Raw genomic sequence first — 10,000 nt, forward strand, 5'->3', positions numbered from 1 at the left:
CAAGTGGGTGCTTTTGTTATTTGTTCTTTCTTTTGTTCCCACAAAAAGCCCCCCCCCCCCTCACTGCTGGCCATGGCATGACAAGAAGAATGTGTGCAAATCTCTAGTGTGGCATGGCCCAGTCTGACGTGTAAAAAACATGAATGGAAGGAGAAATCATTGGCATGGCTTGGAGAGGAAAAAGCCTTGTATTGCCTTTGTAAATATCCTTCATATTCAGCTTGACCCTCCCTCCCTCCCTCCCTCCCTCCCTGCTTCCCTCCCTCCCTCCCTCCCTGCCTCCCTCCCTCCCTCCCTGCCTCCCTCCCTCCCTGCTAGCCATGGCGTGGTGTGAGCGAGGCATCCAGGTGCTGCTGACCACCATGGGAGCATTCGCAGCCTTCGCGCTGATGACGGTGGCCATCGGCACGGACTACTGGCTGTACGCACGGGCCTTCAACTGCAACAGCACCGCCAACTCCTCCCAGGATGAGTCCAACAACAAGGATAAGAAAGACCCCGGGGCGCTCACCCACTCCGGCCTCTGGAGGATCTGCTGCCTGGAAGGTACGGCTGTGTGTGTTTCATGTGTGTGTGTTTCATGTGTGTGTGCGCAAGTGTGTGTGCGTCGTGTGTGTGCGTGTGTGTGTGTGTAACCTGCATGAATGCATGCGTTGTGTGTGTGTGTGTGTGTGTGTGCGTGTGTGTGTGCGCGTGCATGTATCCATGCGTGCATAACGTGCATAACGTGCATGCGTGCGTGCATGTGTGTATGTGTCCAGTCCGGTATCTACATGTACCAGCAGCACATTGTCTGTTTTGGTTGTCTGTTACTTAGGAGCCATGCCCAGACACACAACGCATGGAGCTGACTCCGAAAGTTATGGCCCATTTCCACCGCTGGTATCAGCGCGGCCCCGCCCAGCTCGTCTCGCTTTTTTGTCTCATTCCACCGATCAAAAACGTGGACAGCCCGGGTTGAGTCGGGGTTGCGTCGTGCTAGTTTTGGTCCCTGCTTTGTTGAGGATCCAGTGCTGTGAACCCGGTACCATACGGTGACGTGAAAACACTGCAGACGACTGATTGGTCAGGCAGAATCGTGTTTACTGTATCTACTGTCAATGCTGGATACCAGTTTAGTGGGGCTTACCATCTCTTCTGTTATTTCCATCAGTCTTTTGTGTTGCTGCCTTCGGCTCTGGTGAAATAAAATCGATATCCTTGCTCAGCTTTAACATGGCGGTGGTTTTCAATTGTTTTGAGAGAGAAAAAGTCTGCTCCTCGGGAAGCCCTTAGTTGTGTGCTGCGTCGGCTCCGCTAGGCCGGAGGCGGGGGTTTACTGAAGCCGCGGTCTTGCCTGGTGAGTTGCCGCCGGGGTAGAGGCTTCCCTTCTCCCCGTAGTGCAACTCCCATCGCCCGCGCAGTGCATGCATGTGAGTTTGAGTAACAACAAAGTGATATCCATTCTCCTGGCCGATTGTCACATTTGCCCATGTACACTGTAGGTAGATGCACCAGTATTTCATAACCAGTTTAAAAGTTCTATGTATGGATTTAATTTTAACGTTATACATTATAGCCTAATTCGGCTATGGGCGGAGGGCAGACATGCGGTCGCTATGACGACCAGGTGTGGGCGGAGGCGAGTAAACTTGCTATGGAAACAGAGTCTATATCAAGTAGAGCCGAGTAAGACCAGATCGAGTAGAGCTGTACTGTGCTGTTATATGTGGTGGAAATGAGCCATTAGTAGCTATCATTAGCTAGCTAGCTAGCATACAAGGTAAATACCAAGCTAACACCAACCCAACAACATAATACAATTAATAATTCTCAGCCAGACCAGAGCCTCTTCCTCTTCCTTGATTTTGATTGGTCGGTCGAAAAAAGTGACATTGATGAGCTGCGCTCTTCTCCAAAAGTTCAACTTTTTTCTACTTGAGGCGCCGAGAGCGCTCCGCCCAAAATGCTATCCTCCGCTGAAACACCAGGTGGTGCTAGAGGAGCACTCCTCTAAATAGAAAATGTATTGCAGAAAGGCACTGGCAGCTCAAAAAATGCTTTCTGTGGACACGGCACCTTAACCCTTTGGAATCAAAACCAGTCCAGAGAAAGAAATGATGGGTTAATTAAAATGTATTCCAAACTTATCCAACATAATAAGAGGAAATGTGCAATATAGGCAAATATTTGAGGTGGTGTTGTGATTAAAAGCCTGTGGTTTCTCAAATTCTATATATCTGTTATAGTTTCTGTCATATTGAATTCTGCATATGTTGTAAAAAAACAGTTTTTCATCATCTGATGCAAACTTAATTTTACTATGCTTTTATTTGTGTGTTATGTCAAGGAAATAAAAAAAAAAGCACAATCAGTTTTTGCACAGCCTCTGGGCATAATAGATTCACCAATTCCTTTGCATTTTTGCATCAAGGAGGACATTCTTAGGATATCCTAATATATCTTGAGATCAGGATCTAAAAACTTTATTCACCTTTTGGAAAACATTCATAAAAAACAATGCACTACAGCAGACACAGAAGCACATGCATTCATCTGCAGTACAGACCTTCGTCTTTTTGAATGAGTTGTTTAAGCACGGTGCTATCACAATGTCACTGTGGTCATCAGCTCTAATTGATAAGCCTAACTACACTAAACTACATTCTCACCAGCCCATGACGCGCATATCAAGAAGCTATAAATCAGCAGCATGAATGTGCTGTGGGACAGAATCAGAAACTAGATATTTTGTTTCTTCACCAGACACTGATCACATCTGAAGAACTAGTTTATTCAGTTTTGTTTTGCTCTCCCTAAAGTGAATACATCTTGTACACGGTCTCAGAGTGGCTCCCAGGTGCTGCTCCTCCATGTCAGTGCAGAATGCCTGCAGCACTAAGGAAAACAATAACTCTTCTCTCCACAGCTTCACTTTGTTAAACGTGAGGCGAGCTGCAGTACTGCAGTCGTTTGTTCAGTAGCTCCTTGCTGTGTTGTCTCTGAACAGGGCGCTAGCAGGACATGTAGACTGCTTTGTAAGAAACTGCAGACAGCACATGTGTTGCTAACTGTCCTATCAAAGCCAGACTGTAGCCTTTAGGACACTTTCTTCTGTGATTGTTGCTACTTTGTCACGTACAGTTTTACTTCGTTTCGAACTCAAGCTCTCACAAGTGCCTTAAACGCTGCAACGCAGCCCTATGGAAGACTGTTATTTTGCTCCAAAATTACTTTTCATTAAAACCTGACCACCCACCCGTAGGTGGCGTGGTACCCCCTGGGACTGACACGGATCCACGTGACTACGTCATGTCCTGCCAGTCCAGGGAATAATCGCTTCCGCTTTCTTCCACCCGCTGTGAAGACGTGTTTTGTGAAAGCTCCGCGGTTATCGAGGAGTTATATTATATAGCTTTAGATACTAGGCTCGTTCCGGCTGACGTGCCCACCTCAAGAGGGTCGCGTGGACGGGATAAAGCAGGCTTCGGAGACCCGACCCTGTACCCTTCACCTGCGGCGTCGGAACAAGTCATCTAAAAAGCTAAGAGTATCTTCCTTAGTTAACTGTTGTCAGCTGCCGCCGTGCAGTTGATGTGAAACGTTTCCCCGGGAACGGGGTAACGTTGTTAGGCTCGAGCGCATGACTCAGGTCTGCACTCATAACTCTAGCTAGGTTTGCATACATGCAGAATAGCTTGTACCGTTAGCACTAGAACAACAGGCTAAATAGCACAGTTGTCACAGTAGCTAGCTGCATCCGTGCGGTTGTTTCTGTTGCTAGGTACTTTAGGAACGCCGGCTTTAGAGCGCGCGCGTTAGATAGTTAGCTAGTTTGCTCAGTGCAGCTAGCTTGGACTACCTTGTAGCACTCCATATCTGGCTGCGTCCCCAGACAGGGTAACACACCCGGTTATTGTGGCAGATAGCTAACGTGCACACCTGCAGTTAGTGTCTGTGTGCTAAGTACTTCGCGCCAGCTACCTCTGTGTAGGGCGCGCCTTAAGCGAGAGTAGTAGCTAGTAGCCATGCTCTTCAGTGAAATAGCTAGTTAGCTGCTTGCTCCCGTGCAGCCAGTATCTAGCGACGTGTAACCCCGTTTTCCTGTTAGCAGAGAGAGGGGGGAACAGCTAGGTGCTGTATTAGCTGTGAGGCTACTGGCCGGTTACGACCGGCACAATTAATTTGAAACCTACATAAATGTAGTGTAGCTTTTACTGGCGTCTGAGATTTTAGCTGGGCGATTCGCTAGCTAGGTGAGCTCGCCCCGCACCTTGTGTGGGCCGCTTCTCTCAGTACTTACGCCATCTTAGCCAGCTTGCTTGTCTGCTAAGTGTTGCTTGCCTCGTGCAATTAGCATCTACTAGATTGCAACTCCCGCTGAGGAGTTTCTTCTGAGATTGACTAGCTTCGCGGGCCGCTGGTCTTTGCTTGCGGTCACGCTTGCTTCCCCGTGATACAGGGTAGAGACGCGCTGCACCGGCCTGTGCGCAGGCTTGTGTTAGCGCACGCTTGTCTCTCAGTGCTTATGCTAGCTTAGCTAGTGGCTTCCACGTCTGTTCTCTCGGGTTAACAGGTTGTGGGTATTGGTGCCCCCCCTTCGGGATGGGCTATTGCCGCTTACGTTACCATTGCACGCGCACGTTCGCTAGCCTCCGGGTTGCTTACTGTCTAGCCTGTGCTTCTTGCTAGCTTGCTTAAGCAGTACTCCCGCTATTAGGGTGCGCCCTGCGGGAGCTTGCTATTAGTGGTTAGCTTCCTGCTTCCTCTTGCTACTGAGCAGGGAAGGTCAGGGAGGGGATGGGCCGTGTGTAAAACTACTTGGCCGAGTATGAATCGGCACGTTAAGTGCGTGTTCGGCCTTGGGCACGAGCACGCGGCACAGGCGCCTTGAACCTTCGGTCTTGTCCGCAGCTAAGCTCTTTAGAGCTGACCAAGGTCCGCTCTCAAAGAAGTGTTAAAGCTAGCTTGCCTTGCATAGGTGCAGATAGCAATATTAGTACTGTTTAGCACAGAACGATAGCATTTTGCAGATAGCTGGCGTGCACCCGTGCAGTTAGTACCTGTGTGCTAAGTACATTGGGCGCGAGATACCTCCACTACAATAGACATACTGCTCCTTGCTGGCGCTACGCGTCCAGCAGGGCTTACAGCTCGCCAAGGTCTGGGCTCAGTGCCAGCCTTTGGCTTGTAGCTCTAAGGACAAGCCCACCGCCCTTGGTGCCCAAGGCCCGGGGTGGTTGGGAGCTCTCCATGGGTCGCACTCCCTCGTTGGGGCGCCCCCTGCAAGTGCAGGGAGCCCGGCTGGGGGCACAGCGCACCTTGGTCCATGGCCACGGCCTGGCCTCGGTTGGCAGCGCCCAGGTCAAGCCCACCGGTTGGCTCACCAAGGCTGGGCTTAGTTCCAGCCTGCGGCTTGTAGCTTTAGACCCACCGTCCTCGGTGCCCAAGGCCCGAGTTCGGTCGGGAGCTCGCCCAGGGTCTCATACCCAGCATCAAGACTCGCCTTGGTCCATGGCTACGGCCTGGCCTCGGCTAGAGGCTCCTAGGACAGCCCACCATCAATGGCACCAACGGCTCATTGCTGGTCGGGAGCTCGCCTGGGGGCTGCACTGTCGGACAAGTCCACGTGCGTCTCGAGAGAGAACGTTACCTCCGCAGTCCCCCCAGCCTGCGAAAGGCGCACGGCAGGGGGGGGGGGGTTACTTCGATACAACAGCGCGTCAGTAGGCGGAGCTTGCGTAAGAAGTTCTCCCCCAGCATGCACAGCTTCTACGGAACTGTCCATGCGGCAGGGGGGCGTAGCCTCTCACGTCCCGCCCCACCATCAGGGCACCGGATCGAAAGGTCCCGGTGCCCAGCAATATGCTCATGACTATATTTCAGGGATCATTTCTATAGTTTCTAACTTGAGAAATGTGTTTCTAAAATGTTCAGTCTCGCTATCCACGATGATGAGACGGTGATACTCTTTTCTGAGCGCGAAGCGGGCAGAGAGACTTGATTCAGTTCATATGCTCTCTGCTTTTGATGACCATTAACTGTCTCCTATGGGGACATTGAGGGAGAGAGTATGATCGGAGTGGTGGAACGGGTTCCGCTCCGTTGGCCACAAGAGACCATCTTGTCCAACAGGCTCGATGCCTGGGAGCATCTATGTTCCCCCGTCCCCATTACGGCGCACCCTCCAGAGGGGATACGCGCTACAGTTGGCCCACCCACGTTCGACGGGACCCCCGATTTGGCCGTGGAGGAGGAGGCCATGGACGGCTCCATGCGTCCAAAATTGGACCTTCGGCGTCTCAACAAGACGCTGAGGAAGTCCCATCCCGAATGCTCTCTTCCCCGCCTGTTCAAGTTGAGACAGGGGGTTTTCTTACTTCCAGGGATCGGGAAGGTGCGGTCTTCCATGTCCACATGGTCAGGAGACACAGGAAATACCTGAGGTTCTCCTTCCTGGGGAAGGCTTACGAGTTCTGTGGCTTGCCATTCGGCATGTCTTTGAGCCCGCGAACCCTCACGGTGTGCGTGGAGGCAGCCGTGGCTCCCCTCCGCACGAGGGGGATCCGCGTCTTCCTATATCTCAACGACGTTCTCTTAGCGGCCGACTCGAGGGTCTGTGCCGCGGATCATACCAAGGTGGTGACCGATCACCGGCAAACCTTAGGGTTTTTGTGAACTGGCAGAAGAGTTGCCTCGTCCCAGCGCAGGCGGTGACCTTCCTGGGGCTCGAGCTATACTTCCTGCGAGCCTTTCGCCAGAGCGACAGGCTCGCACGGTTCGGACAGCAAGCCAAGGACGTTAGGTCTGTGCCCTCGGTGTCAGTGCATCAGTGCACAGTGATGTTGGGCCTGATGGCCTCAGCACTGCATGTGCTCCCGCTAGGGAGGCTACACATGCTCTCGTGGTCCAAATATGGTTCTCAGGCTTCGCCTAGACTCGGCCGGGGACCGTCATCGCAGGGTTCCTCTGACAGGTCAGGCCTGGCGGGCGCTGGCTATATGGGCGGACCCCTGTTACCTCTCGAGAGGTACTCGGTGGGGCCCTGTCCCGCTCAGGATGGTTGATTCGCACAGACGCCTCCCTCTGGGGAGGGGGTGCGATTTGCGGGCATTTTTCGGCGAACGGCCGGTGGGAGGCTCAGGAGCTTCGCCACATAAACGTGCTAGAGCTGAAGGCGATTCGCCGGGCTCTGCCTCAGGACAAGCCCACCATCAATGGCGCCATGGGCCCATTGTTGGTTGGGAGCTCTCTTGGAGACCGCACTGCCGGACAAGTCCGCGTGCGGCCAGACTCGAAAGAGAACGTTGCCTCCGCAGTCCCCCCGGCATGCGGAGGTAACACTTCCAGCGGCTCACACATGGGCACCATGTGCTGATTCGCTCGGACAATAGGGCAGCGATCGCCCACCTGAACAAACAGGGCGGTGTGCGGTCGGGGGCGCTGAACCATAGCGGGGATTCACCTGTGGGTGTATCCCCGTCTCCTTTCAGTGTCAGCGGTCTATCTGCCGGGACGGCGGAGTTAAGACCGGCCTGCTGTCTCGAGGCAATCCCCGTTATACGGAGTGGTGCCTCCACCCTCGGGTGATGGAACAGGTTTGGGCCAGGGTTGGTCGCGCCTGCGTCGATCTCTCGCATCGCGATGCGCGACACACTGCCCACTGTGGTTCTCGATCCAGGAGGACAGCCCCCGTTAGGTCATGACGCGCTAAAAGCGCACGCGTGGCCGAGGGAGGGGCTCTATGCGTTTCCCCCGACCCCCCCCTGATCCGTCAGGTGTTGGACAGGGTGAGGGAACAGCGCCTCCGGCTCGTTTTAGTCTGTTTGGCACAGGCAGACATGGTTTGCGGACCTGGTCTCCCTGGCGCAAGATCCGCCCTGGGCATTGCCGGTACGGGCCGATCTCCTATCCCAGGCGGAGGGGGAGGTGTTCCACCCCTCCCCAGGCAGGTGGAAGCTAGCGGTCTGGCTCCTGAACCGGACCAGTTGCTAGCCCAGGGCTTGCCTGATAATGTGGGATGCACTATGCAGCAAGTAAGGGCGTGGATCCAGTGAACTGCAGTGTGCGACCAGTTCTCTGTTTCCTTCAGAGCCTGCTTGACGCGGGTCAGTCCCCGCAGTCGTTTAAGCTGTACGTAGCCGCGATTCTGCGTGCCATAGGGGAATTGAAGGGAGCCCCGTGGGGGCGTACCCTTTGGTCTTGCGCCTCATGAAAGGGGCGCGTAAACTGCGCCTGCTGTCGCGGTGCGTTTTTTCCCCCAAATCGGACCTGGTTACGGTGCTGGACGGGCTAACGGGTCATCCGTTTGAGCCCTTGGACTCCGCCGATTTAAGGGTTCTGTCTTTAAAGACCGCGCTGCTGCTGGCCTTGTCGTCAGGAAAGAGAGTTGGTGACCTGATTGCCCTCTCGGTGCAGCAGGCCTGTGTGGTAATGATGGGCGCAGGGTTACGTTGCGACCTAACCCGGCTTACCAACCTAAGATTATTAATGTCAGCTTTAGGTCTATGGTCATAGACTTATCAGCATTCTGTCCCCCGCCGTTCAGTTAGAGACAGGCGAGGAGAGACGTTTGCTCATGCTGTGCCCCGTAAGGGCGCTCTCGGCCTATGTGGCCAGGACGCGTTCTTTATGCATTACAGATCAGCTGTTGGTTTGCTTTGGGCAAAGGGCCCAGGGCGGACCCCTTTCCAAGGATCGCTTATCACACTGGATAGTGGAGGCGATCGCGTTGGCATACTCTGCCGTGGGCAAGGTTCCCCAGGAGGGTATCAAGGCGCTTTCTACGCGAGGTGTTGCGACATCCTCTGCGTTGTTGCGCGGTGTGTCGGTGGAGGACATGTGTGCCGCGGCCTCATGGTCCTCTCATCACACTTTTGTCAGGTACTACAGTCTCGACGTGTCCGGTGCGCAGTTCGCGCACGCAGTGCTGTCGGTGGCAAGAAAGTAGTATCGTTGCCACTCTAATATGTCAGATGGTTAGGCATAAACGTTGCCATATGGCCGTGGTTCACCGGTGCCTTTCGGGTCGCCCTGTGGGGTGCTCCCGGCAGCAAGGTCGGTTGAATGGAGGCACTAGTGAGAGCTTGAGTTCGAAACGAAGTAAAACGTTAGGGTTGTGCTACAACCCAGGTTTTACGAGTGAGAACGAGAGCTCTCACTACCCAGCCTTGCTGTGTCGATGCGTCACGGGGTGCGTCGGATCTCAGCGGGCTGGAAGAAATTAGAGTGATTATTCCCTGGACTGGCAGGACGTGACGTAGTCACGTGGATCCGTGTCAGTCCCAGGGGGTACCACGCCACCTACGGGTGGGTGGTCAGGTTTTAATGAAAAGTAATTTTGGAGCAAAATAACAGTCTTCCATAGGGCTGCGTTGCAGCGTTTAAGGCACTAGTGAGAGCTCTCGTTCTCACTCGTAAAACCTGGGTTGTAGCACAACCCTAACGTATCTACTGCATCATACCAACCATCAGACTGAAGAACACTTTTTTGTACTGCTATAACCCCCGTTCTCTTAGCGGCCGACTCGAGGGTCTGTGCCGCGGATCATACCAAGGTGGTGACCGATCACCGGCAAACCTTAGGGTTTTTGTGAACTGGCAGAAGAGTTGCCTCGTCCCAGCGCAGGCGGTGACCTTCCTGGGGCTCGAGCTATACTTCCTGCGAGCCTTTCGCCAGAGCGACAGGCTCGCACGGTTCGGACAGCAAGCCAAGGACGTTAGGTCTGTGCCCTCGGTGTCAGTGCATCAGTGCACAGTGATGTTGGGCCTGATGGCCTCAGCACTGCATGTGCTCCCGCTAGGGAGGCTACACATGCTCTCGTGGTCCAAATATGGTTCTCAGGCTTCGCCTAGACTCGGCCGGGGACCGTCATCGCAGGGTTCCTCTGACAGGTCAGGCCTGGCGGGCGCTGGCTATATGGGCGGACCCCTGTTACCTCTCGAGAGGTACTCGGTGGGGCCCTGTCCCGCTCAGGATGGTTGATTCGCACAGACGCCTCCCTCTGGGGAGGGGGTGCGA

At 54.0% G+C, this 10,000-nt stretch overlaps 1 protein-coding gene across 1 annotated transcript in view; it reads left to right on the forward strand.

The window, feature by feature from the left end:
• The window catches only part of LOC310785220 (voltage-dependent calcium channel gamma-4 subunit-like), a gene marked incomplete at both ends in the record, with an annotated part of 24,665 nt that overhangs the window by 5,872 nt on the left and 8,793 nt on the right, over positions 1-10,000 (forward strand). The window contains one exon of the mRNA XM_083646222.1: positions 319-546. Within this exon, the coding sequence (XP_083502348.1) occupies positions 319-546 (228 nt within the window). The remainder of the gene's footprint in view (positions 1-318; positions 547-10,000) is intronic.

This window comes from Poromitra crassiceps (genome assembly GCF_964638095.1).
Source record: "Poromitra crassiceps genome assembly, chromosome: 11".
In the NCBI taxonomy this organism is placed as follows: Eukaryota; Metazoa; Chordata; class Actinopteri; order Beryciformes; family Melamphaidae; genus Poromitra; species Poromitra crassiceps.